The sequence below is a fragment of the Rhinolophus ferrumequinum genome, chromosome 6, assembly GCF_004115265.2.
Source record: "Rhinolophus ferrumequinum isolate MPI-CBG mRhiFer1 chromosome 6, mRhiFer1_v1.p, whole genome shotgun sequence".
NCBI lineage: Eukaryota > Metazoa > Chordata > Mammalia > Chiroptera > Rhinolophidae > Rhinolophus > Rhinolophus ferrumequinum.
This window is the reverse complement of record NC_046289.1, coordinates 99980992-100008635: the sequence shown is the minus strand read 5'-3', so window position 1 is coordinate 100008635 and position 27644 is coordinate 99980992. Positions and strand designations below refer to the sequence as shown.

General features: G+C 57.7%; 2 protein-coding genes across 3 annotated transcripts in view; one reads left to right on the top strand and one right to left on the bottom strand.

Annotated features, from left to right (window-relative positions):
* Positions 1–3938, top strand: part of CSPG4 (chondroitin sulfate proteoglycan 4) — a 35656-nt gene extending 31718 nt beyond the window's left edge. Inside the window, exons 9-10 of the mRNA XM_033108686.1 lie at positions 789–972; positions 1261–3938. Coding sequence (XP_032964577.1) covers positions 789–972; positions 1261–3095 — 2019 coding nt within the window. The 3' untranslated portion in view covers positions 3096–3938. The remainder of the gene's footprint in view (positions 1–788; positions 973–1260) is intronic.
* Positions 3939–9647: 5709 nt separating this feature from the next.
* SNX33 (sorting nexin 33) lies at positions 9648–27086 on the bottom strand. 2 transcript variants are annotated; one of them, XM_033108687.1, is made up of 4 exons: positions 24700–27086; positions 13436–18849; positions 12482–12646; positions 9648–10530 (listed from the first exon to the last, which is right to left on the bottom strand). In XM_033108687.1, exons 1-2 carry the CDS (start codon positions 26147–26149, stop codon positions 18596–18598), a joined length of 1704 nt encoding a protein of 567 aa, XP_032964578.1. In that variant the 5' UTR covers positions 26150–27086; the 3' UTR covers positions 9648–10530; positions 12482–12646; positions 13436–18595. The 2 variants fall into 2 exon arrangements, with proteins under 2 accessions (XP_032964578.1, XP_032964579.1); XM_033108688.1 differs by lacking the exons at positions 9648–10530; positions 12482–12646 and adding an exon at positions 22206–22255 and having other exon boundaries at positions 18718–18849.
* Between the last annotated feature and the right edge of the window lie 558 nt (positions 27087–27644).

Below are 27644 nucleotides of genomic sequence, written 5' to 3'. Positions count from 1 at the left end.
TGTGTTTCCCCGAAAATAAGACCGAGCCGGACCATCAGCTCTAATGCGTCTTTTGGAGCAAAAATTAATAGGAGACTCGGTCTTATTTTACTTTAAGACCGGGTCTTCAATATAATATAATATAACCAGGTATAATATAATATGATATGATATGATATGATATGATATGATATGATATGATATAATATAATAATATAATACTGGGTATAATATAATATAATATTGGGTCTTATACTAATTTTTGCTCCAAAAGATGCATTAGAGCTGATGGTCCGGCTAGGTCTTATTTTCGGGGAAACACGGTACAAAGAACAGTAAGAGGGTGTGGCAAATGTTGGTGGGAAAAGTGAAGTCAAGAGTTTTTTCTTTAAGGTAGAAGAAAGAATACCATGGTTTTGTAATGATGGAAATGGTCCATTTGGGGGGAATTGATGCCATGAGAGAAAGAAGGGAGATGGTAGAAGTATTGTCTTCGGCAGACAAGAGAAACACAGGTAGAGTATTGCTTTCCCCAGAAGCTCAGAGAGGAGATTTGCCCAAGGCAACAGAGCCCAGATTTGACACAGGCGTCTGTCTGCCGAGCCCAGCTCTCACTGCAACAGGACTGCCTAGTGGCAACCCACTGAGCCAGTGAGGGTGAGTGAGGATTACAGACTTAGAGGCAGGCACAGCCAGGAGAGCCTAGGCTGGGCACTGAAGGGTGTCGGGGTGGGTGGAGTGCCCAGTGCCGGCGCCTGGGCACACAGGCTGGAACTGCCTCTTGTCCCAATGATGGGGTCTCCCCACAGGTCTATGCCGGGAATGTTCTCTATGAGCACAAGATGCCCTCCGAGCCCTTCTGGGAGGCCCACGACGCCCTGGAGCTACGGCTAGCCTCACCCCCTGCCCCTGAAGTGGCCGCCACCCTTGCTGTGGCTGTGTCTTTTGAGGCTGCCTGTCCCCAGCGCCCCAGCCGCCTCTGGAGGAACAAAGGTGAACAGCATGACAGGCTGGCAAAGTTAGGGGGACACTGGGAGAGGCCCAGAGAGGAGGGGACCAAGGCCAAGGTCAGCCCCCAGGCCCTAGGAGGTTATAGGGAGGGTGGGCAGGTAGAGGGCTTTGAGGTCGGAGGGGACATGTGGTCCTTGTCTTTCTGTGAACTCTGAGCCCCATCCTGGGGTACTCGGTCTGAGAGGGGTGGCAAACCTTGCCTTTGGGGCCCCGGTCTGAGGGTCTACAGCTCGGGGGACTGGACCTTCATATCCTGTATCCCACCCCCAGGTCTCTGGGTCCCCGAAGGCCAGCGGGCCGAGATCACCAGAGCTACCCTCGATGCTTCCAACCTCCTGGCCAGCATCCCATCATCCCAGCGCCCAAAGCACGATGTGCTTTTCCAGATCACGCAGTTCCCCACCAGGGGCCAGCTGCTGGTGTCTGAAGAGCCCCTCCACGCTGGGCAGCCCCACTTCCTGCAGTCCGAGCTGGCCGCAGGACAGTTGGTATATGCCCACGGCGGCGGTGGCACCCAGCAGGATGGCTTCCGCTTCCGTGCCCACCTCCAGGGACCAGCGGGGGCCTCCTTGGCAGGACCCCAGACCTCAGAGGCCTTCTCCATCACGGTGCGGGATGTGAACGAGCGGCCGCCTCGGCCACAGGCCTCCATCCCACTCCAGCTCACCCGAGGCTCCCGTGCCTCCATCTCCCGGGCCCAGCTGAGTGTGGTGGACCCAGATTCGGCTCCCGGGGAGATCAAGTACGAAGTGCAACAGGCACCCCACAACGGCTTCCTGAGCCTCGCAGGGGCCAGTGCAGGGCCTGTGAGCCGCTTCACGCAGGCTGACGTGGATGCAGGGCGGCTAGCCTTTGTGGCCAATGGGAGCAGTGTGGCCGGCATCTTCCAGCTGAGCGTATCTGATGGGGCCAGTCCACCCCTGCCCATGTCCCTTGCTGTGGACGTCTTGCCGTCCACCATTGAGGTACAGCTACGGGCACCACTAGAGGTGCCGCAAGCTGTGGGGCGCTCCTCACTGAGCCAGCAGCAGCTCCTGGTGGTTTCCGACCGAAAGGAGCCAGACGCTGCATACCGCCTCACCCAGGGGCCCTGGTACGGGCGTCTTCTGGTGGGCGGGCAGCCAGCCGCAGTCTTCAGCCAGGTCCAGGTAGATCGGGGTGAAGTGGTCTTTGTTTTCACCAACTTCTCCTCCTCCCATGACCACTTCAGCGTCCTGGCACTGGCCAGGGGTGCCAATGCGTCAGCCACAGTGAACGTCACTGTGAGGGCGCTGCTGCATGTGCGGGCAGGCGGGCCGTGGCCCCAGGGTGCCACCCTGCGCCTGGACCCCACTGTCCTAGATGCAGGTGAGTTAGCCAACGTCACAGGCAGTGTGCCCCGTTTCCGGCTCCTGGCCGGACCCCGGCACGGCCGTGTGGTCCGTGTGCCCCAGGCCAGGATGGAGCCCAGGGGTAGCCAGCTTGTGGAGCAATTCACCCAGCAGGACCTTGAGGAAGGAAGGCTGGGCCTGGAGGTAGGTAGGCCAGAAGGTGGGTCCCCCGGCCCTGCAGGGGACAGTCTCACTCTGGAGCTGTGGGCAAGGGGTGTCCCCCCTGCTGTGGCCTGTCTGGATTTTGCCACTGAGCCTTACAATGCATCCCGGCCCTATAGTGTGGCCCTGCTCAGTGTCCCCGAGGCTGCGAGGACAGAAGCAGGGAGACCAGAGAGTGGCACCCCCACAGGCAAGCCGAGCCCGGGGGTCTCCAGCCCCAGGCCCACCATGGCCAGGGGCGGCTTCCTGGGCTTTCTCGAGGCCAACATGTTCAGCGTCATCATCCCTCTGTGCCTGGTCCTCCTGCTCCTGGCTCTCATCTTGCCCCTGTTCTTCTACCTCCGCAAACGCAACAAGACAGGCAAGCACAACGTCCAGGTGCTGGCAGCCAAGCCCCGCAACGGCCTGGCCAGTGACACGGAGACTTTCCGCAAGGTTGAGCCAGGCCAGGCCATCCCGCTGACCACCGTGCCAGGCCAGGGGCCCCCGCCGGGGGGCCATCCTGACCCAGAGCTGCTGCAGTTCTGCCGGACACCCAACCCTGCCCTCAAAAATGGCCAGTACTGGGTGTGAGGCCTGGCCTGGGCCCAGACACTGACGGGGCCAGGGACACGCTTACTCAGGCCCAGCCCCACTGCTCCCATGCCCTGAGTGTCCCCAGAGCCAGATAGACCTGAGGACACCAGTAGTAGAGGGTGCTGGGAGGAAGTTCCAGGGGTCCAGGACAGAGTGGAGTCAGAACAGCTCTTCCCAGCTCACTCCATGCCTGGAGAACTGCAAGGGGCCAAGGGCAGAAACAGGCTAGGCGGCAGTCCCCTGCCCTGGAGCTAGTTTGGGCTGTCAAAACCAGAGCAACCACCTAGATGGGTCAGGACTCTGGGTCCTGGGCCTGTGACCTTGGGTGAGTCACACCTGAACCCTGACTGCTAAGAGGGCAAGGAGAAGAAAGGGAAAGGAGGGGCGTTCCTGGGTGTTCTCTCCAAGCCAGCCTTCCCTTGTCTCTGCCCGAGGGTTGAGAGAAAAACTTTTCCCCCTGGTCTTTTAGGAAGATGGCATTCCCTGGAGCAGAGGACAGAGCAGAGAGCCCCTCCACTCTCTGGAAGGCATAGCCAGTAGAATAATGTGTTCAGAGTGCAAGGTGGGTGGGTTGCTCTAGGGATGAGCTTATTCAAGGGAGATTGCAAGGAAGCTATTTAACATGGTGCTGAGCTAGCCAGGACTGATGGGCCCCTGGGGGTGTGGGATCCAGGAGGGTCTGAGGCCGGTTCATTCCCACCTGGATGGGCTGAGGGCTAGGCAAACATGGGTCCATGGCCCTGCAGCAGTCTGAGGCCGCAGGCACTGAGGACTGGGGCAGGCAGTTGGGGACACTTGGCTCCATGGGGCCTGGATAAACGGTGCTTCGGAGGTTCTGGACAGCTGTGTGTTGTTTGTCTCACTGCACTGGGCCCTTGTCCACACCAGCCTGCACTCCCCGGGGGCAGGCCATCCCGCTGGGCTTCAGCCAGCTGGGTGGACAGGACCACACGCGCCCTGAACTTGCGCCTCCTGGGCCTTCCAAATCTCTGCCCCCTCTGTGTGGGATGGGACCAAAGCCCCTCGGTTTAGTAGATAGGCTAGGCCCTCTCCAAGGAGCTTCAAAGACAAAAGGAAACCAAGAGATGTTCAGTGTTGCAGCCCTAGATTTCTTACCTTGAATTCTGGCCTCCACCTGTCTCTCCCTACCCACCTCAGGAGGTTGGAGCAGCAAAGGTGAGGAGAGTGAGAGGAACATGGGGTCCCCAAGGCTGGGCCCTGGTGCTGAAGGGGAGGCAGAGATGTTGCCATACACAATGATTTTCACCAGGAAGATTTCTGCTGGCCTCTACCCTTCCAACAAGAGGACCCAGGCTTTCCCTTCTCAAAGGCAGAGTAAGCAAGCAGCAAGCGTTCTGAAAAGCCAGCTGTCCCTGCATGTGGCCGAGAGGCTGTCATTTGGTCAGGGGTAGGTTTCAGACACAGGGTCTCCAGAAGGCACTCTATTGGTTGCTGAGGAGCCACCACCCTCCGGCCCTTTCCCTTTGAAGGATCTCCCTGATTCTGGGTGCTAGGGGATACCCCAGGCCCTGGGAGTCAGTTGAAGTCCTCCGAAGAAGCATGACGAGTGTCTGAGCGCTGGCAGGAAGGCGGGGGAGGGGAGAAGACTGAGCACAGCAATGGAGCACCCCAGCCAGCTTTTGGCAGCCGACCTGTGTCTGGGGCCAGAGTCACCTCTTTCCTCAACATGTGTGACATCTAAACCAGGAACTAGAGCAAGAGAGCACATCCCCTCCTCTGCCCTACCAGCTTCCCTTGGACCACCCCTCCCTGTGACGTCCTTCACGTCTCAGATTCTGCCCTCCCACATTCCTGCCACTCTCTCACAAGATTTGGCTGGACACCCGGAATCCAGGTGTATCCCTGCCGAAAGGGCCCCCAGAGGACTGCAGGGAGACAGAATCAGTGCGGGAGCAGGTTATCCAGTCACACAGCAAGGCAGCAGTAGACTAGGCCAGACCCCTAGGCCCAGCCAGCTCTTGTTGCCACACTGAAAAACCTGCCCTCAAGGGTGGCCAGGGCCTATAGGTGGGGACCCCCACAGAAATCCCTCTGCATGCAGAGCTTATAGTGCTGGCCAGGCTTCCTTTCACAAGCCTGGTCTCCAGCACGCTCCAGGCCAGCCTCACAGGGTCCTGCCAGGGGTGTCTCCATGCCACTCCCCATGCTTTGCCCTGCCTCTCCCAGGAGCCCAGGGCTGGATCCTCAGGGCCCTGGTATCTGGGGCCAGTCTCCACCCAGGGCAACCAGTTTCCCTGGAAGTGTAAGCTGAGACAAGGGTGACAGACCCACCAGGCAGGATCTGGCCTCGGCTTGGATTTCCCCCAGAGGACTGATGCCGCCCTCTCAGTTCACACAGGCTGGCCTGTCCTGCCCCCAGTGAGCTGGCACGGGCTGACACGACTCGGGCTCCTCTAAGCCTCTGCTGGACAGCAGGCTGGCACCCAGGTCATTGTGCCAGTAGTTCTACCAGGATCTTGCAGATTTCAGATATGCCCCTGCGACTTAAGGGGGTTGCTATCCACTTTACAGAATAACTCACTATCCCCTTCTGTTAAGGAACCAGCTCCTTCCAGGCACTGAGGATAGGAGCCAGCCTGTGTACAGGTGATCAGGAATGTCTGGGAGCCTCTGACCCACTTTCTCACACGCACGCGCACACACAGACACACACTGTGCACTTGTACAAGTAGCTGTGCACTGCAGATCTTCAGATACATAACAGAGATGAACACCTGCCTCCATAATATACACGTGTACACAGAAACCAGAGACGGGTGCTCCCGGACGGTGGTCCTCCCACAGTCCCAGCAGCTGTCCACACTCAGGTCCAGGATGCCCTGCCCATCCAGTTACCCAAGCTGACATTAGCAGAGCCGGGAAATGCCCCACAATGGGACTGGTGGTGGTGGAGAAGGTTTGGGGAAGAGGGTAGGGGGAGCCAGAGAGGCCCAGATCCCCAGGGCCCAGCTTGGAAGCCCTGCCCACCACCCTAAATGGTTTAGCCTCTTAGATGCTAAAGAAGGGGCTCACTCTGAGCCCCTCTCCTCATTCTAGAATCTGGCCCTTTAAGAAAAATTACTATGGCAGCTGTGGAACCCACAGAGCTGGAACCATCATCCTCCAATAGGAAGCAGGAAAATGGTCCCCACCACCATCTCTCCTGGCCAATGGGAACTGCCAGGGGTGCTGGCATCTTCCTCTGAGCCCTGAAGATTCCAGGTCTTAAGGTTAAGGAATGGAGGTGCCTGGGCAGCCCCCCAGAGTCCTCTGGTTGGTCTCCCGTTCCTGGCCATAACATGTAAGGGAGCCCTGCCAAGTAGGTGGAGCCACGATGGGAACTAGACCTGCAGACCCCTCTCTCCACAGCCCCTGGCCCACCCTAGGTCCTCTCAGATAACACCATCCCTGTGTAATTACTGCTAGGATTAGTCAGGCATCAGCAAGGGCATTTTGTGCCAAAATTGCTGTGAGAGATGCAAACAGGAATCCACCCAGCCCTTCCGAAAGAGCTCCAGAACTGCCAGTGAGTAACCACCACACCATGATGTGTGCCCTTAACCCAGCGGTGTGAGCTGGCTGATGAGGGGAAGCCCAGAGTGGGAGGGCAGCTGGCTCTGTCTGCTTCCTTCTCTCCTTAGAGAGTACTGGACCTTCCCTCTGGCTCACATCTCCATTCTCAGTGCAAAGAGGTGCAGTATTTAACTGACAGCTGCTGTCAGAAAGGGTGTCAGCTCCTCAGAGGGCCCCCTGTGGCCATTAGGACTCCCAGTGGCTTGTGCTGTGTTCCTTCACATTTCAGATGTCCTAAGAGCGCCTGAAGACAGAAGCAGTCCTTGGTTACATCAACCCGTGACCAAAAGGGAAACTTCTACCTAAACACAGCCTCGCTGGGGTCTGGAGGAGCCCCCTGCTCCCACCCTGGAGCTGCCAGCTCTGTTAGCCCAGAGCCCAGAGCTAATCCAAAAGCCTCCCTTCTGATGCCTGGTGAGGTTACAAGGGCCCACGTGACCAGCCTCTGAGTCCCGAAGGCCCAGATTCAGTGAGTTGTCTGTCTTTGCTGCTCGAAGTACAATGCATGGACCAGCAGCACCTGGGAGCTGGTTGGAAGGAGGGGGACGGGCTCAGGCGCATCCAGAGCTGAGCCACACTCTGCATTTGAACAAGGTCCCAGGTACTCAGCAAAGTGTAAGACACACTGACTGAAGTCCTCCTCCTCCTCCACCTGTGATTGGGGAAACTGAGGCAGCAATCAGGCCAAGATCACACTAAGGCAATGACCCAGCTGGAAGGAGGTCAGACCTTGTGACTCTGTTACAGCATTTTGTCTTTCACTTCAATGACAATAGATGTTTACTGAACATCTACTACACACCTAACCCTGGGCTATCTGTTCTCCCCTACACTCTTTTGAAGTCCCTATATACCCCACACATTTGAGGGGGGTAGGGTTCTGATGTAGGGGTCCTGCTCCAGGGGCCTCCAATGAGACAAAGAGGGAAGCAAAGGAAGGCGGGGCCGGCAGCCAGGTCTGATCCAGTGGGGAGGGTCTCCAGGAAGCAGCCCACTCCCACCCTTACCTCCCCAAAACGCTACCCCGACACTTTCCTTTCGGCAGCCCCACTGTTCCTTCCCTCCCTGGCCCCACCTGAATGGGGCCCATCTGCAGAAGGAAGGACAAAGGGAGGCGTCCAGCCAAGGTCACCCATTAGTGCATCTGTCACCCCCTTGGCAGAGCAGCAGTGGCCAGCAGAGAAGAGGGAAGAAACTGCCTTCGGGCTACCACCCAGGCCTGGTCAGGAAGGAGGGGTTGGGCCTCCAGAGCTCTCCATCCCACAGAGAGTGGGAACAAGAGAGGCTGCCACACTAACTGTCCCTCCTGCCCCCCAGAATAAATGTCGGCCGTGGCCCCCAGCCTGTGTGTTGCCCGAGCACTGAGAGTGCCTTCGGAGCACTCAACTCCCCTCTCCTCCCAGGTTGCTGAGGCCCCGGCACGAATGGCCCCGGCCCTCGGTACCTCGTAGTAAGCAGAGTTCAATGCTGCGTGTTTCTTCAGAGCACTGTCCAGCCTGGCCCAGGGGTAGGTGCGTAGTAGATGTTCAGTAAACATCTATTGCCGGAATATAGTCCCTCCCTTCCCACAAGCCAAGAGGTCTCTTACCACCAATCCCATCCAGACCTCCTTCCTGAGTTGCCAATCTGATTCCCCTAGCTTCCCTCGCCCCCAGGGGTGTTGGCTGGGCTCCCAGTTGCTGTTTTTGCTCCCAGATCCCTTTTAGGGCCTAGGCAGACCTGATCTCAGGCCCTATGTGTCTAAGGAGCAGGTTTAAATGGTCCCTCCCAGACACTTCAGAGCTCTCTTCTCTCCCTCCATACTCACCCATGGCTCCATTCTTTCAGATACCCCAGATCTATCTACTCAGAAAGCCATGGGCTTCTGCCACTTTCACCAAATCATACATGAGAGCCCACCACAGGTAGAATCAAGGCAGGAGGAGGAGACAGCCCAGAGCTGCCCACTCGGCCTCCTCCTGGCCGGAGTCCCTCCTCAGAATCTCCTGTGCCAGTTGGTCTACCCACTGCACTCACCTGATCCAAGCTTTAGGGGCAAGGAGCAGAGCCAAGGGCGCCCCCGCGGCCACCCCCCCCAGAGGACCCTGCATGCTCAGAGTGCCAACCTTGGAGGGTGACTGTCACAACCCCACAGCACACCTCCTGGACGCGCACACACAGATGACAAGCACACATCCCTCAGCACTGGGACTCCTGGCACCTAGAGAGGCATTGGGGTAAGTGTGGGTGGGCCAGCGATGCCCACATGCTGACCAAGGCAGAGACCTCCAAGAACCAGAGAACAGTGGGGGAGCCCTGTTGGGTCTTGTTGGAGAAAGTGGAGCCTGTTCTGAAGGGCTGTTGAGCAAGCAGGCAGGTGGGCGAAGCTGGCAGAGCCTGGGCACTCTTGGAAGGTGGTGACGATGCGTGGAAGGGCCCCTTCTGAGTCAGCCATGGTAAGCGGTTGCCTTGTGGACATGGCATCTAGACAGGCAGCTGGGACAGAGCCTGTGAACCCCAAGAAGATTCCAGACCTCTGCCCATGAGCTGCCCTGAGAACCTCAGAGTCTGGGGACAGAACCCATGAACTGAAGGAGGGAGGGTAAGGGTGGTGACTGTTTGCCCAATGAACTCGCGCAGGTCCACCCACCTGTTCTAACTCAGGTGGGATCGTTGACCCCAGAGAGTAGGAATCTAGCCCCGGGAGCTTGCTGCTGGTTTTCTGCCTAGAGCCTCGCTTCTGTCTTCATTTCTGCCCTATTTCCCTTCCCTACTGGCATCCACGGCATGTGGCCAGCCAAAGGCTCCAGCTCAGCTTCCATTGCTCCGCCTGAGTTAGGACCTATCAAAACATTGCAACTGACCAAGACTTCTTTTTCAAAGGGTCATTTTGTGACCATCAAAGTTCTTAGAACCACACCAGGCACGTAGTAAATGCTCAGTAAATGTTAACCATATGATTAGTGCGGTAATGATGGTGGTTTTTATTGAATTGCCTAGAATATGGGTCTGGCATATTGTAGCTGCTTCACAAATGTTCAAAGTTGATGTTAGTACTATTGTTATTATTTATTACAGCCATCACAGTGCCTGGCACATAGTAGGTGCTTAAACAAATGCTTAGTCCTCTTGGAAGGCGAAATACGTGCATTCCCCATCTTGAAAAGAGGACCTCAAGGCACTCTCCTTTACTGGGTTCTGGAAAGGAGAGTGAGCTGTCCAGCAAGGGGTCAAGTTCGGGTTAGAAGCTGGCAGCCCCACTCTGACCTCCCCTCCTCCACCCCCACCCATTTGATTCAGAGGACTCTCCCTGAGGCAGGGACCATGTGGCCTACTTTGGAGGAAGAGGGCAGGATGTAGGGGACAAGCTCAGGACGAGCCAGAACCAAGGGCTTCCTGGAGGAGGAAGCCTGGGCTGTGCCCTGAAGCACAGGGAGTGCTGACATTAAGGCGAAGCCTATTGAGGAGGAGGCTGGAGCACATAAGGTCTCAGGATCTGGCTGGGGGGCCCCACGTGACAGGGAGTAGCCTCCGGGAGTAACCTGGTGCTGGGCTGGACGCATGCTCTTCCACCACTGCCCACCTTCCAGGGCCAATGCTTTAAGATCTGCATGGTGTGTGGGGGGGAGGAGGAATGCTGAGCCCCTGGGCCAGAACTCTGTACCCAGCTGCTCCCAGTTTGAATGGCCTTAGTTGTCCAACTACCCAGGGGGTCACCCCAGGAGTGTTAGGAGTCAGGCAGGACGGGATACCCCCACCCTCATACATACGTACCCCACACTCCACACAGCTGATGCCAGCTCAACTTAGCTGGCTTCTGTGCCAGGGAGAGAAGAGGCTGCTCGCTCAATCAGCTGGGACGGCACAGCCTCCTGCCAGCCTGAGAATGACAGGGAGGGGCTGTCTGGGCCACCCTGGCCTCAAACCCAGCCCTCCAGAGGGTAGAACAGGGACTGGTGCATACCTCCTCCCACCCTTTCACACCCATGCCTTGCTAAGAAAGAGAAATGCTCTCTAGAGCAAGTCCTGGATCTTGCAGAGGTGGGAGATGACGTCAGGGAGGAAGGACGCCTTCAGCCACCAGCTGCGTGGCAGCACACACATATTCATGGGGCTGCCACGTGTCTGTGCACACAGGCATGTATAGACCACTGACAGCAGTGGGCCTGTGCAAACCAAAACCTGCACACACACCCTCCCCGGACACCTGAGCAGACATCCTGGGCCACCTGCTATGAGCCAGGCACTGTGCCAGGCTCTAGGGACAGACAAACGCCAGCTCCCCTGACGGCTGGCTGCTTCTCACAGACAGATACACTTAAGACCTAACTTTTGCACAGAAGTATTTGCAGATGAGATTGTGTTATGTATGGAGTTTGCTGCAAACAAGGGACATGTGGGAATAAAATGTTGCCCAGGGTTATGACCTGTTGAAGCTGAGGTGTGAAACATGGGTTCCATGTACTATATTAGGTTCTCTGTTGTTGTATATGTTTAAGACTTTCCACAACACAAAGTTAAATACATACACATATATAATTGGCAGTTGGTACTAAGTAAACTGAAGAGAAGTAAGGCAGGGTACGGGCACAGAGGACTAGAATGAGAAAGGCTCTTTGGGTGATCAGGGGAGACTTCTCCAAGGAGATGACATTTAAGCAAAGACCTGGATTCACTGAGGTGTGAACCACATGGTCATCTGGGAGGAAAAGCATTCTAGACAGGACAGCAAGTGCCAAGGCCCTGACATGCGAGCGAGCTTGGCCTATGTGAGGACTAACCAGCAGTCCAGTGGGCCTGGAGTTCTATGACCAAAGGGTACAGGGGTCCCAGGCGAGACCACAGAGAGGCCTGTGGTCTGTGCTAGGAGTTTGGAATCTATCCTACAAATGGCAGGGAGCCCTGGAGATTGAAAGCAAGGGAAGGACATGGTTTGATTTAGAATGTGGGTTTAAAAGATCACTCTGCATCTCCTGCTAAATGGCTGGGGAGCAGGAGAGAAAGCGGAGCAGCTTGCAGGCGGCTGTGATAGCCCAGGCAGCAAGCTGGTGGCTTGCGCCAAGCAGTGAAATGCTGCAATGGGTCAGATTTGGGATCTCTTTTGAGGAGCTAATAAAGTTTTGCTCATGGGTGAGATGTTGAGTGTGAGAAAAAGAGAGGAGCTCAGGCTGTGCCTGAGCTTTGGGGTGAGAGGTGTATTGCAGGCTGGGGAACACATGACTGCAGGCATAGAGGGCCACTGCAGGGGACCTGCACTCAGGCATCGGGGCACACCGACAGGGACCCACTCCGGGAGACCGGGCCAGGCACAGACGCCCGCCACCCCACCTCTGCCTGCCCCAGCCTACCCCCTCCTCTACAGCTCAGCCTCGGCACTCACAGAACACCCCTGCCCAGTATTTCCGCACTAACTCTCATTCCTGCCCATACTGGCTCCTTGAGCAAGGAGGCTCGCTCCTGACTCAGTTTCTTCTCAGAGACCAGAGCCCAGCCCCTCACCCCAACTCCCTGCCTAGCCCCTCTTTCTTCCATGACCAGATCTTGCTCCCACACCCCAGCCTGAGGCCCCACACAGAATTATCACTCACTCAGCCAGTATTTGCTTGGTGCCCCCTAGCCCAGCCCTCTGCCCCGTCGCCCGCTGACTGAAGGCCCACAGTCACCTCCATCCAGTTGCCGTCACCTGCCCCCCAGATCCCCACGGCCCCCATTCCCAGCACTCCTGCCTTCATTCAGCAGGACGGCTGCCCTGACCCTGCGTCGCCTGCCAGCCACGGACAGGCAGCCTGGTACCGCGGGAAGGGCACCACTGAGCAGGCAATAGTTCTCACCTTTCAGACTGTTGTGGGCAACGAGATAATCCGTGGGAAGCTCTCCGCCCGAGGCCCAGCACGTGGCAGCCACTCAGCAGTAACTGTTATGCACTCAGGCCCACCCTGCCCAGCCTCAGCCCTCAGGTGACAGGCGGCCTGTATGGCTTTGAGGATCCAGCACACCTGGAACAGCGACAAGGCCCACACTCGTGAACTCATGCCCCGGTGTAACCCCGATAACCATCGCCTGAGTGAATGTTGGGGGAAACAGAGACTGAGTGGTGAGCTTGCCTGAGGTCCTCCAGTGAATCCATCTGGGAGGCCAGAGGTGTGAGCCTGCGTCTCTTACCTCTTGGGCCACGCTATGCTGTGTGCATGGTGTATGTGACAGCTAGTGGCGCCATGCACTCCTTCTGTCCTGGACTGACAAATACTGTGACAGGAAGCCCCAACGAGTCTGCTCCCATGGAAACAGCATGGCAACACGGGGCAAGGATCAAGGTCTGGGGGTGGTTGGGAGCATGATCCCAGGCCCGGCCCAGCCATCTACCCACTGTGTGACCTTGACAGGCTTACCCAGTCAGTCTTCTCACCTATGGGGTTGGGCAGCCATATTCTTGGCCGAGGGCAGCTCTAAGCTTCCGCCCTGAGGCTGAGCACTTGCTATGTGCTGGCACTGTAAGGCCGTGCTCACGTAACCCTCATAACCCCCTGAAACTCCTGTTACAAATGGAGGCATGACAGCAGGGCACAGTCAAGAAACGTGCCTACAAGTGTATGTAGGACAGGATTTGCACTCAGGCCCAGCCACTAGGGTCCTGCCTCTGGGTAAAGGGGGGAAAGGAGTCAGGGGGTTTGCTCTGGGGTCAGCGGGTCTGTCTAGTGGAGCCTTCTACTCCCGCTACCCAAAGCCTTCCTGCCACAGTGGCAGCACGGGGGTTTGGATCAGACCAGAAGTCTCCAGATGCCTACCAGCTCTCACCAGCCTCCAACTGCTCTCTCAGGCATCAGCCATTTGCTTCCCAGCACAGTGGCCCAGGCCTGGGTACCGTCTCACATCAACCTTGATGGCTCCAGCACCTTCCGCGTTGGGTCCCATTTCCTGGTATCTTACATGCCAGGTGGCTGTGAAACACTAACCACTCCATGTCCATCAGGGTGCTGCCTGCACTGGGAGAGGGCAGTAGAAGCCTCAGCCCTCAGATGACAGACGGTTGCACAGTGTCTCTAAGCAGCCCCCAGACCTCCTTTGCTTGAGCGTGAGGTGGGAGTTATGGAATCATGACAAGCCCCAGAGGGGATCGCACGCCACAGAACCATCCTTGAGGTACCTTGAGACCCACAAGGTACGGGGCAGTTGAGGCAGCCCTGAGTGCCAAAACAGAGAAACGGCCAGACCCAGAAGTCCTCAGGGGGTGGGAAGGCAGGAGGTGGGGGAAAATGACTAGAGAGGCAAAAGAAAGACAAAATTAATAAAGTTTAATTAAATATCTGTAAGATAAGGCATTGTCAAGTAGTAAACTGAACCCAACTCAAATAGCTATATATTAATGACTTTTAATGTGGAATGCTGGCAAAATTTCCTGTGACAGAGTGTGGGATTTGGCCTCTAAAATTCAAAATGCCAGGGGCCTGCCTTTGGTCTTCAAATGTGCCATCCCCAAAACAAAGGAGCATACCTCAGGAAAGAAGTGGTCCCCAAACTGATTGGAGATTAATTTCTACCATGTGGAATGAGAAAGCAAGATAGGAATTCAGGTCAGTTATAGAGAAATGGAGTGGTGCTCCTCACACATTCATCTGTGAAGGAGACCCTGAGTCAGCTCCGACGCCACCACACGATGCCATTGTCAGCCTCTATCCCTGGAGGCTGATGGGACCCACCTACCCTCAAGGCCCCTCACATTTCAGCAGCTGGGTTCACCAGCCTCCCATTCTTTCCCACCTCTGAAGCAGAAATCTGCCACCCCCTCTTCCTTCCAACCTACACGAGTTAATTCGTGTGACTTTAAGGAATGAAGCCAGAGAGCAGGGTTTGAGTCCTGCCTGCCTCGGCCTCACCGTGCGATCCTCGGCGGGTCCCATCCTCCCTCTGGCTAAGTCTTGGTCTCTTGTCCATGACATGGGATCATGGTGCTGTGAGGACCAAGGGGGCCACAGCTGTGTGAGACACTACTTTTTAAACAGACTGGACTGCTCCGGGCTTTAACTAATAAAACGAAACCAAAGGTAAAAAGGTTTGTGTTAAACTATGCTGAACTCTGGAGCAGTTTCACAATCAGCCCTTCTGAGCTGTCTGAGGTGAATTTTTGTTTCCCAGGTCTTTTTGCCAGGGCTCACTGTCTCTTCTGCCCTGGCCAGCAGAGAGAGGTACTGGAGCCGAACTGGTGGGGAAGCAGGTTGGGGGAGGGGGAACTGAGCAGGCTTGGCTCCTGGAGGCCTGAGTCAGCGGACAGGCAGGCAGGGCGGGCCCAGTCCTCGCATGCTTGGGGAGATGGTGCAGGAATGTTCCTCCAACCCAAGGCCTGGGCCCTGCCCACCACATCCTGGCTCCTGCTCTCATGGACCCAGCAGTCTTAGCTCTGGCTCGAGAGATGGGGGATACCTGGAGCTTTGGTGGCTTGAGCCAGGGGCCTTCAGAGGCAGCCTGGCCCTGGGGACTGGCCCAGGGAGGGGCAAGACCAGACCAGAGCCTTCAGGGAGCTGGGCCCTGGCCCGAAGCATCCCTGGGCCCACTGGGCGATGCGGCCAGCTGCCACCCCTCAAGTTCCTCATCTGCAATAAAGAACTGAATGTGATGATGCCAGGTGATGGATGAGCCCAGCTGGCTCCCCCAGGAGGTGCAGGTACAGTCCTGGTGCAGCATCACGTGACACTTTGGCTGTGTGCATGTGTGACTTGCTGGCAATACATGTCACTGTATGAAGAGTATGACTGTGTGCATGGGACTGTGGTGTGGCTGTGATGACACGGCTGAGACTGACGCTGTGCAGAGATGATGTATATGGACGTGGCCAAATGTGAACATGGCTGTGAAAGTGAGTGTGGCACTGTTGCTAGCGTGCAGCTATGCAAGCACATGACCATGCGTGTGTGTGTGTGTGTGTGTGGCCAGGTGTGGCTTATGTGCCTGTGGACAGGTAGCTGTGTGTCGCTATGTCTGCTTTGGGCTGGGCAGCAGCGTCTGTGACCACGTGGATGTGTGTGAAGGGCAGTGGTGTGCTGGGCGTCGGGCCACCTGGCTCCTCCAGGCCTGGTACTGCTCCAGCTGTGGCACAGTAGTTCGCGGCCCTCCTGTGTCCAAGAGGCGACAGCATGCAGTATCTGAGGACCGCCTCCCTCCCTAACCTGTACAGGTGGCCACAGAATAGACGCCTTCCTGGGCTGGGCCGACACTGGGGGTCACGGCCCCCCTACCTCAGGTCATGGTCGCTGCCCAGGGTAGAAAGAGAGGCCTTGTTTCCACCACTCTCAGAGCAAAATGAGGGGAACCAGAGGAAGCTAGGCCCAGCTCAGCCTGGAACACGTGCCTGGCATGTGGCTGAGGCCAGTCAGACAACCATACCAGCACGAGGACACCCCACACACACCACTCCCCCAGTCCCCTGCTGAAAGGGGCTGGAGCCCAGCCCTGACAGATCTCAAATTCCCCCAACACCCAACCTGCACAGAGATAGAAACCAGAGGGAGGCTGTGACATCGCAGTCCCCACCAGACACGCTGTCTCCGCCTAGACCTCAAGATGCTTAGAGTAGAGTAGGCCTGGCTTGTCCCACGGCTTCAGGTTGTGGTTCTTCTCCTAGGTCCCCAGGTCCAAGCCCCCCTGACTCCCTCACCCTGAGGACGGGAAGCATGAAAGGCGGCCCCCTTTCAAGGAAGGGATACGAGGGCATTCCCCGAACAGGAAGCATGCATGGGGACTTTCCAGGCAACGTGGGGTCAGAGCATTCCCACTGCCCACGAGCCTCAGGAAAGCGCTCCCCCCGCCCCCGCTGTAATCAGATTGCCCTCTGCAGAAGGTCACCTGGAGGTCACAGCTGAGAAGTCGTTTCTTTAAGGGTGGGAAGGTCCTTGGAGGGGGTTGAAAATGAAGGAAGGAGGGCAGAGCAGAGGGAGGGGAAAATTCCACAGAAAAGTCCCAAATCTGACCTAATTTTGACCCAGGGCCAAAGGCCCATTCCAGCAGCTCCTCTGAGGATGCTCTGCCCTGTACGGGAAGCCTCTGCTGCCCCCTCCCCACTGCACCTGCCGCCCCTTGTCTCATCTCACTGCCACAAGTGAGCTCCGGGCCTGGCCTGGCCAAAGCCTCCCCTGATGCGTGGACACCAGCACTCCTCCTCCACCAGCTCTCCATCGCCCTGAAAGAGCACCATGACTTCACCACTCCCCTTTCCCATGTGTGAACAGATTGCTGTTCATCCTGCCTGGGTCGCCCCCAAGGGCAGGGCGGGGCATCCATGACTGCCTGGGGAAGAACAGTTTCTGAGCCCCAACCCCTCCCCTGGACTGGGGCCTCCCTGGGGAGAGGAACCCCATCAATTAGACTGTCCTGGGGCCCCCTATCCTTTCTTCATCCAAACCTCAGCCCTAGATCACAGAGCAGCACAACCAACCCCCTGGCAGGACTCGACCATGTGAAACGAGAGTGAGGTCTGGGCAGCATGTGCACCCAGCTGGGCTCCATGGCAACCTCTAGATCCCAGCCAGCACCTCCCACCAGTACAGCCCCCACTCAGCTGTTGAGGTTCTGGGGTAAATGTTGAGCCCACCATGACCTCAGGGACAATTAGGGATCTATCCTTCCCCCACCCTCATCCCTTCTGGGATCCAAACAAAACAGTCATGTTTTTGTGACCTTAATTGTAAGAGGTTTATCAAGAAAAAAGATTCAAGCAGCAGCAGCCAGGAGTGGCCATGACCTCCTGGGGGGTGGAGGGGCTACTGGTGGCACCTGTCAGTTCCCCCCAACCTGCTGCTAGACCACACCCTGGCCTGGGTCGGGAGGACTGGCCCTCTCAAGGATGTAAACATCTGTGGGATCCCAGTGAGGCTGGCTGTGGGCAGGTGGGCCCACGGTCGCTGGGTAGTGGGCAAGTACATCCCTGTCTTTTTCCCCTGGGTTTCCCTGTGCACCAGGAAGGAGTTCGGGATTCACAGAGGCCGAGGACTCTGGGAGCCTGGTCTGAGCCTGCTGAGTGTGAGGAGCTAGTGCTGTTGAACTCCAATATCTGGTACCTTTTGGGTGTCCCCTCCAGGAAGACGCCACCAGGGTCCTCGGGTTCTTGGCTCCTTGAGCCCAGGGAAAAGATGCTGCATGGTCCCCTAACCAAGGGCTGTAGGGGCTCAGCAGGTGGAGGGGAGTCAGGAGTGAGTTGGCCTGCAGCCCCTCCTGCATGGGGCAGGGGTGGAGCAGGGACAGGGACATGGGAGCAAGGACAATCCCTCCCCTCTGTCACACAGGCCAGAATGCCCACCGAGGTAGGGCAGCAAACTTGCTTGGGAAAGGTAAAGGAGGACGGGCGTTTTCATGCCTCCACAGCTTTGCCCATGCTGTTCCTCTCTTCCGAATGGTCTCCCCATATACTGTCCCCATCTACTATCTGACAGGTCCTTGTCATTCTTCCAGACACCATGGAGTCTGCCCTGACCGGCAGAATGAGTGGTCCCCTCTGTGAGCTTCCAGGAACCCCTTATTTAGCATGGGTCATTCTGCATTGCCCCCATCTGTTCCTGTGTCTGATCCCCATCTCGACTGGGGACATCCTGAGGGCAGGTGTGTCGTAGCCCTGCGTGTCCAGCATTGGACCCAGGACCACAGTATGCCCCAGTGTCTGCTGAGTGAACGGGGGGCAGGGAGGGGGGGTTGGCCAGGTGCACAAACGCTACAGGCTCTGGAGGAGGCTAGGACCCTGGCCTGGTCTCAAGGACCCTGGCAGGCTAGGACCCTGCAGGAAGGTCTCGGCCTGGAGGGCTCCTGGCCCCATTCTCACCCGCACCGCACCCCCACCTCTGAGGGCTGGAGGAGTTCACCGGGGTATCCATGCCTCTTCCAAAGCCCCAGCCGACCTCCCAGCGCTGCTGGTGCGGGGAGGCCCTGCAGTGCCCAGGCGGGAGGCAGGGCGGCGCCCGCGCTCACAGGCTGTCGTACATGCGGAGTGCCCTCTCCAGCTGCTGGCCCACCCGCTGGTAGAAAAGGATCTGCTGGCGCAGGTAGCTCTGCATCATGTGCTTGAAGTCGAGCTCGCGGCGCTGGTGGAAGTGGCTCATCTCAGCCTGCAGGGCGAAGCCCACCACACGGCAGCGCCTGCGGATGCCGTCCGCCTCGTCCTGCACCATGCGGCCCTCGTCGCTCATGCGCTGGCTCTCCTTCACCTTGGCAAAGGCGCCTAGCACAGGTAGAGCAGAGGACAGGGAGGTTAGGGCCCTGGTCTCCCCCACGCACTCCCTAACCCCCGTGTGAGCCCCTCAAGGGCAGAAAATACCTTCCTCAGCTCGACGCAGGCCTCGCTCCCGGACTCCAGGCGCCTGGGTGTCTCCACCAGGATGTCCCCCAACCCTCACCTTCAGCACACCCTAAACTACATGCACCATCTTCCCTAAAACCTGTGGCATTCCCAGCAGCCCACACCTGGCCAATGACAGCCCTGCTAGCGACCGTGCATTGATTCCAGAACCAGGCTGTCCCGACCCACCACACGTTTCATCCTCATATGCTGGCTCCTAATTCGGCTGACATCACCTCCTCCAGGAAGCCTCCCCTGCACCCCCACTGCATTAGGTGCCTCCCAATTCTCTCAGGTGCCCTGCGCTTCCCTCTACCACAGCTAACACCCTGTGGTTTCTCTGACTGCCTCCCCTGGGCTGTGAGCTCAGTGTCTCTAGCACCCAGAACAAAGCCTAGCACACAGCAGATCCTGATATGTGTTGGCTGAGCTGTTCCTCCCTGCTCAACTATAACAGGCCCTCAAGGGACTCCCCACCTCAGCCCCAGCCTCTCTGAGCTCCTCCATAGCACCTGAAGAGCACTGAGCCTTCCCTGCGTCCCCTCTGTCTGCAGATCAAGGGCCACGCCCATGGCCCAGCCCACAAGGCCCTCTGGGAGTTGGCCTCTGCACTCATTCCACACTGACCCCATGTTCGTCACAGACTCACCTACTCTTTCCTCCCTTCATCTGTCTACTGGAAGGATCCCTACGTATCAGGTACCCCGGGAGCCTCCCCCAGGGCCCCCAGGCAGAATGTCTCCCCACCTCCCTCACACTGCTGATTCTAAAACACAGCCTCGAAGGCCATCTGGAGTTTCCTTTGTGTGTCTCCCCCACAGACAGGCCCCAGCCACTCCTTACTCCAGCTCCCAGGGGACTAGAGGAGGCCATTGTAATAACTAGGTGACAGATGGGGGGCAGGGGGTAAACCTAGACAGGTGACCCAATTTGGAAGAATCTGAATGAACCAACAAGCATTTGGTAACTGGATTTCAGTTCTGAATTAACAGGTGCTTGACTAAGTCTGTACTGGACGGGTAGGGCAATTGCTGAGAAGGAGACGCAGTCTGCCCTTGCCTGGTCCTCACTCCTTGCAGGACAGAGAAGGAAGTGCAAAGGGTCGGCAGGGTGGACAACACACCCCCAAGCCCTTCAAAAGGGGTCACTGCACACAAACAATACACTCACTGTCCGTGCTCCCCGATTCTTTAAGGAGGCCTCTCAGGGGCCTTCAAAATATATTCTTTTTACTTTCAGGTTGTTTGATGCAGTCAGTATTCATTTATTGAGCATTTACTATACACCAAGCCCAGGACTATACATCCTGGAAATAACTGTGGAGGCCTGTAGAAGTGGCAGCACCCACATTAGTAGACAACTGCATGGCTAATTGGCTAACACTGCCATGTTGGGCAGACAGACTCATGTTTGCACAGTCTCCAGGGCTTCTCAGCCAGCACCCAAAAGACCTCTACAGTCACCAACTCCCAGCCCACTCAGTCCTTCTGCCACCTTCCTTGGACCACCTCTCGCACCCTGTTCCATCCCGACTGCCCACACCTGGGCAACAGAAATGGGATCACTCCAAGGCCCAGGATGAAGCCCCAATAAGAGACTTTAGAGCAGGAGAGGTCCTAGAGGCCAGCTGCACTCCCATCCCCCCCACCCCAACCCCCACCATGCCACTACTATACAGGGGAAGCAGACACCCTGAAGGGAAGGGACTTGCTAGGGGCTCCCACCTCCTTTCTGCCCCATACATGGGGGATGCCTGGCCCAGAAGTACCCTCCACAGCTGGAGGATAGACACCACTTCTCCTGCAGGGAGACCCAGGTCAGGTCATGCAGGCATTTGTGTGGGGTCCCCAAACAATGGACTCAGGGATTTGAGAAGGTCCCAAGGGATAAGAAGGAAGGTAGAAAGCAACAGGACAAAGAAACTGGAGTTAAGCTTCAACAAAAGGAACCTACTAGAAGAGGAGACACTCACCAGCCTGGATTCCACCTGCCTGAGAAAGTCCGGTGCAGTGGGGGTGGACCTGTACTCAAGAGGACTTTTCTTGTACATGGCCTTGGAGGAAGGAAACGCCCCTTTAGTTGAGGAGGAGACTGAGGCTGGAATAACACCGTAGGATGAATCTCCTGCCATTGCTAGGTATCCAAAGCTAGGCCGATAGGCAAGGAAGCAGGGCTGGGGGCAGACGTCACGGGCGTGAGGGGGCAACAGAGGCCCACCCGGCTGTCACGTCTCCGCTGTGTGATTCAGATCTGGGGCCGGGACCAGCTAACACTAATGTGCCCCAGAGACAGGCTGGGGGTCAGGGCTCAGGCCCATTCAGCATCCTCCTTCCACTGCACTGAAGACTCAAGCTGAGAGCCAGGGACCCAGGGAAGCCTCCTGTCCTGGCAGTTGTCCTAGAGGCTGGGTCCCAGGAACACGGAAAGGAAGGCTGGAGCTTCAGAGCTCCAGGGTCCCAGGCACAGTCCCTAAGCTCCCACCTTAATCCATTTTGTCCCCACCTCTTGGAGGTTATTACCATACACCCCAGGTTGGGGGCCGGAGGTCTGAGCCCTAGGCCCGGCTGTGTCACCTCCAGGAAGCCACTGCTCTTGCCTGGTCTGCAGGTCTCCCCACTGTCAAAGGGACAGGTTGGACTAAATGTCATGCTACTGACAACTGCTCGTAGCAGTACGGTACTTTAGCTTCCACATCTTTCAAATGGGATTAATAAAAGTACCTACCCTCTAGTATAGTTGAGGTTTGATTGAACTAACATGTATAATGTACTTAGGACAGCACCTGACTGAATAAGAGCTCAAATGCTACATGCAACTGAGTGCAAACTGCTTTTCGGTCACAGCAAGAACCCGCCAGTGGTGGCTCTTGGCATTATGATTGTCTTTGTCTGTGGAAGCCCAGGAGGGGTGGTAGACGGAGTTAGGTGATAGACGGAGTTAGGTGGCCCAGAACACAGAGGACCCACCTGTCCCCAGCCAGGTGCCTGGCCTGCAAGGGCGGGCTACTTTGCCTAGGCCAACCTAGGCGCTCCCTGGCCCCTCCAGGCACACTCTGTGGTCCTGTGCCTACCTCCAGCCTCCCCTCCCCAGGATGCCAGCCCAGTTAGCGCTAGAGCACCTGAGCCTCCCTCCCTCCTCCTTCCCCTCCTAGCTCATCATCCCAGGCAGCCATCCTTGGCGAAGTCCTTCCGCAACCTGTCGGGCACAGTGGACACAGCCTGGGCTGGAGTCAGACATACCTGGGCTCCAGGTCCTGCTCTGCTGACCATCACACCTCACCGCACCTTGTCTGTAAAATGTAGAGGACCACACTGACCTCCTTGGCTGGCTCTCAGGTAGGGGCTCTAGACGATCACTGTTTCCCCTTGTTGTCCCCAAGGTAACTATTACTAGGACCCCTTTTACCCCCAAGACTTCCCTGAGCTCCAGGGGTTGAACCAGTGGGCAGACAGGCTGGTGGGCCTCATCTCAGCACCAACTGGACTTCATGTCCCATTGTACTAAGGTAAACACTGAGAAAACTCTCTCAAGTTCACCTCAGACACAATGTTTGTCCACATCCTGGTCTCCTGACCCCATCTAGGCCTCCCAGCTCCTTCTTTCTATGGCCTCCCCCACACACCTGCCATCTGTCAGATGTCTGGACAAGCTGGACAGTATCCTGCTCCTTCCTCTGAGTAAAGGCTCAACCCTTGGGACGAGCGTGGGACCCCTCTTCCCTCCAGCAGGCTGTGGGCCCCCAAAGCCTGCCCAATTCTGCCTCAGCCAGATTCCAAGGCCCCTCCTAACTTGCCAGACCTCAGGCCTAGGAGTGGCAGTGCAGAGTCCAGGAGGAAGAAGAGTAAGCCCAAAAGGGCTTGGCCTATGGGGAGGGGTCCCCCGGCTGAGGGAACGTGGGCCAGCCTCTGCCTAAGTGGAGAGTCAGAAATGGCCTCTTTCAGCTCTGCCCTAGGGTCAGAAAGGCCAGTCTGGCTTCATTCCCTCCTGCTTCAGTGACAGTCTAGGAGCCCTGGGTATGGGGCTGCCTTCCCACCCCCAGCTCTGCCCTGGTGAGGGTCCCCAGCCAACCCAGCGGGCAGCTGTTAATCACAGTGCCCCAGCTTCCCCCTCCCGCTGCTCACGCTGCTCACAGAGGAACACGCCATCCAAAGCCATCCAAGGAGCTGGTCGAACCAGCTTTCCCAGGCCCTATGCAGTGGGCGTGGCTCCACTTCTGCACCAGGGGGACACCTGCCCCAGAGCTCAGAGCTACATCTGCCGCATCCCTCTGTCCTCAACCAGACCCTCCCTGTAAGTCTCCCTCCCCCACCCTGCAGGCCTAAGAGCTCACTGGGTCCACTTTCCTTGTTTTATAGATCAGGAAACTAAGGTCCAGAGAGGAGAAGGCACTTTCCAGGGACACACAGCAAATTGGGAGCAGAGCCAAGACTAAAACTCAGGCCTTGTGTCTCCTGAAGCTGAAAGAAAAGGGAAGAAGAGGAATGTGGAGCTAAGAGAAAAGGGCAGAGAAGAGGAGGAGAAAGAGAAAGTGACGGGAGAAAGGAGGCTGGGAGCTACACAAGGCAGTCACTGGTTCTAGACTTCAACCCGGTGAAGGAGGGCAGGGCTGGTTTACTCCAGACTTTCCTGGGTACAAGTAGGGGGTAGTGTTTGCTGACCCCCAGGCTCAGTCCAGAGGCCTGACTCCTGGCCCCACCCAGAGGAAAACTCCCCACCAAGCCAGGGCTGACCTCAGGGCCTAGGGGCCAAGGAGCCAGCCCCACGCCCTGCAGACGTTCTTCCTGAGTTACCAAGCAGCCCCAGGGAGCACCACACCTCTCTCCTGACATCTGCCCTGCCTGTAGTCTCCAGGTCTCCATTCAGCCACCTGCCAGGTCATGTCAGCCAGGTTTGGGAAGAGGGAGTGGGACGGGCCATGTGCCCCAGGCCCCTGGTTCCTCCCCCCGCCCAGTCTGGTGCCCAGTCCGGTGCCCCTCGGTGACTGGCGATGAGTCACTTCCCCGGCAGTTCCTTGACAGCCCCACAGCAATAGCCCATCCTGTCCCTCCCCCACAGAGGGGCTGAGAACTGAAAACATAGCCGGGCTTGGGCGGTGGCCAACACAGACGTGTCCTGAGGGAGCCACAGGAGGAAGGAATAGTCTCAGCTGACCCACGGACTCCCTGTGCAACCACCCTTCTGTGAATACCAGCGTCTCCATCTGCAGAATGGGGACAGCGACCCTCCCCCACAGATCAGGAACTCACAGAGGATACGCAGTGGTGAGAACAGGCTGTGCAGGGAGGTGAGCTGGTGAGGCCGTGGGAAGGGGAGAGAGGCCACACTGTGCCCCATTTATCTGGGTCTGTACCCCTGCCCCCGTGAGCTGTGGGCTCCTCAAGCGCAAGGCCTGGGCCCTGGTTATCTCCATAGACCAGAACCCAGCCTGATACCTTGGAGGGCTCAATGTATAATGGGTAAGTGAGAAAACGAGACAGAAACAGAAAAATGAAGGAAGGGAGGAAGAGACGACAAGAAGGTAAACACCAGCTCCATGAGGCTGGAGACCAGACCTATTCACAGTATCCCCGCACCTAGAATAGCAGCGGCCACATAGTAGGTGCTCAACACACTTGCTGAATGAGTAAGAGACAGAAAGACTAGATGAGCTGTCCCATTCTGTGTGGGCCACGCATGTCCCCGTGTCAGCAGAGCGCCGACTCCGCAGGGTGTCCAGCCTGCACTGGCCCTTACCTTTCTGCAGGTGGATAATGTCAGGGAAGTTGGACAGCAGGCCCTGGTACAGAGACAGCATGTCGAGCATCTGGAAGAGGTCGTTCTTGGGCTGCTCGGCAAACATCTCGCCGATGGCTTCATAGGTACGGCCCGTGTGAGAGATGGCACTGTTGAGGGCCTCAGAGCTGAAGGGGGGGTCCATCTGGAAGGCATGGCTGATGGCCTGGAAGGCATTGCCCAGCTTCTGGAATTCCTTTCTGAAGCCTCCCACATGCTTGCGCACCAGCTCCGATGCTACAGTGCTGAGCTGCAGGACACTGTCGTCCATCTTCTTGCTGAAGGCCTTGAACGTGTCCACACGGTCCTCCACGTCCTGCAGGTCCTGATGCTCCGTGGGGATCTGGAAGGTGAGCAGGAAACTGGCACCCACCATCTCGTCCTTCTCTGCCCGGCGTTTGCCCATCTTCCACTGCTTGGCATCCAGACAGCTGAGGAAATGCTGGAAGCCCTCGTACTGGGACAGCACGGGGTGGCTGGTCATATGGTCCATCCAGAGGATGAGCCTCCGCTTCCGTTTCTCAATGAAGTCCTCCTCGAAGCGGCCTGTGGCCTGCTTCTCCGGCAGGTGAGGCACCGAGATGACAGTGAACTTGTGAAGCAGGCGGTTATAGAGCCAGTCAAAGTGCTTGTAGCGCCGGTAGACGGGGGAGCCGATGTGGGTGGGTGTGAGCTTGTAGGAGATGTAGCTCTTGATGCCCTTGAATTTGGTCTGTTTGGTGGGGTCCTCCACCGAGCAGGAAAATGGGTGGGGGCTGGCCTTCCACTGGGGGCCACGAGGGCCCATTTCGATGGAGTATGTCTCAGCGATCTTGGCCAGCATGGGCACATCACCCAGGATGAAGGCCTCCACGCCCGAGCGCACGAAGCAGGAGAAGCGGTTGAGGTTGCGCCCCACCACACTGCCCCGCTTGGCAGATGCCAGGCTGTCCTGCCGCTCCAGCGCTGGCTTGGGCCGGAAGGCCATGTGCTGGCTGGGGTAGGCCCCAGGGTAGGAGAGGTGGAGCGGCGGGTGCCCATTGGTGCCCAGCTCCCCCGCGCGCGGCCCCTCCACCGCTGTGCACCCGTCGTCCCAGTCGTCCCAGTCGTCGTCATCGTCCTCCTCGAAGCTGCCCTGCTTGGAGAAGAAGCCACTGCCCCCACCACTCCCAGGAGCGTTAGCCACATCGGCTCTGTCATACAAGCTCACCTGGGCGCCAGGAGAGCCTGTGGGGCTGTAGCTGGCGCCAGAGCGGACGACCTCCACGTAAGAGGCAGGGAAGAGGCCCGTCTCACCGCGGCTGTTCTGGCCTTGCAGCCAGCCGTCCAGCGAGGTCTCGCTGAAGATGACCAGGTCCTCGTCCTGCTGGATGCTGATTTCCTCCTTGTTCTCACTGCGGAAGTCATAGAGGGCTCGGCCTTTTAGTGCCATGGCTGGGCCAGTGGTAGAGAAAGACGAGGAGAGGATCCTGCCCAGAACTGGGGACAATTGCTAGGGTATCCAAGAATGCACTGGTAAACCAAGGCCTGCCCAGCAGCTCCGTCTCTCTGCCCTAAGGCAGATCTCAGCACCCAGAGATGCTGTCCAGCCTCCCCCTCTTCAAAGCTGTGTCCATGGCCCAGAAATTGCCCTATCAGGTATCCGGGCACCAGCCTGATGGCAGGAGGGGCTCATGTCCATAGTCTTCCTCCCTTCCCTTGGCAGCCCCTGAGGGGTGGGGGTCTCTCCCTCCTCCCACTCCCAGAAGAAAACTCAAGTGACTTGGAGAAATCAGCTCTGAGAGGGCAAGAATTCCTCTTTCCACTGGAACAACGTTCTAAAACAAAAGAGAATCACTCGCTAACTACAGTTCCAGAACCCCAGCGGCTCTGGCTCCCAGCTCCTTCTGGCTCCTCAGTCCTTGGGAGACTCTCACATTCCTCCACAGTTCTGCTCCTTCCTCCTTCCTCCTGGGCCACTGGGTTTTCAAAAATCCAGAAAATCCAAGAGGGGCAAGGAGAAAAGCAGCAGCCTCCTGAATCGAGTCCAAGGGTGGATGTGTCCGGCTTCCCAACGAGCCAGGCCGGGAAAACAAGCAGTGAGGCTTACACAACAGGCCGCCAACTCTCCGACCCGGCGGCCCAGCGGGCCCCCAGCAAGCTCCGGCGCCCGCTCCCCACCCAAGTGGCGAGCCCCCACCCCAGGGAACGAGGGGCACAACGAGGCGCTCCGGCGACTTCTGGCCACCAACTGAGTGGCCTCTTTTGTTTGCCTAATTCCTCAGCGGTTTCTGAGCCTGAGGCTAACCCTGGTGAGTCCCAGGACCCCGTCCAAAGGTAAGCCCCGCCGGAGCCTCCCAGGCCGGCGTACAGACCCCCGCCCTCGCCTGCACGCACACACTCCACAGGAGTTTGCAGAGTGAGCTCCGGCGCGCAGATGGCGCCCGCCTGGCTGTCCTCAGCTCTGGCCCGCGGGTCCCGCGGTGGGCGGAGGGCTGCCCTCCCAGCCCGCCTTCTCTGCACTCGCAGCCCCTCCGCGCCGGCAGCAAGAAGCCAGCTCCAAAACAAAAAAAAAAAAAAAAAAGGCGATTCCGGGAGGTGGCGTCCCAGGGAAGGAGGGAACAGCCGCTGGGGGAGGTGCGGGGTGGAGAGAGGGAGGGAGGGAGGGAGGGAAAGTAGGCAAACTCCAAGGCTCTTCCGCGAGCAGCCCGGCTGGCTGGGCAGGGACACCGGCTCCGCCTCCCCGGCCTCGGGCACCAGAGCCGCCCCGCCTGCCCCTTGCTTCTTTCCTTCTGGCAGAGGCCCTCAGATCAGGATGTGAGAGGGAGGAGAAGACCTGGGAAAGAGGGGGCCACGAGCCTCCAGGGCCAGTCCGCCCTCGCTGGGAGGCACCTCTCGTTCCGAGGGTCTTGAGCGTTGCGTTTCCTTCCCACCCCCCACCCGGCAAC

Bases quoted from the DNA above. Each gene is read 5' to 3' on its own strand.
- SNX33 (XM_033108687.1), bottom strand. From the start codon at position 26,149: ATGGCACTAAAAGGCCGAGCCCTCTATGACTTCCGCAGTGAGAACAAG. The intron at 18,850-24,699 runs GTAAGGGCCAGT...TACCTGTGCTAG, and splicing joins CATTATCCACCTGCAGAAAG to GCGCCTTTGCCAAGGTGAAG.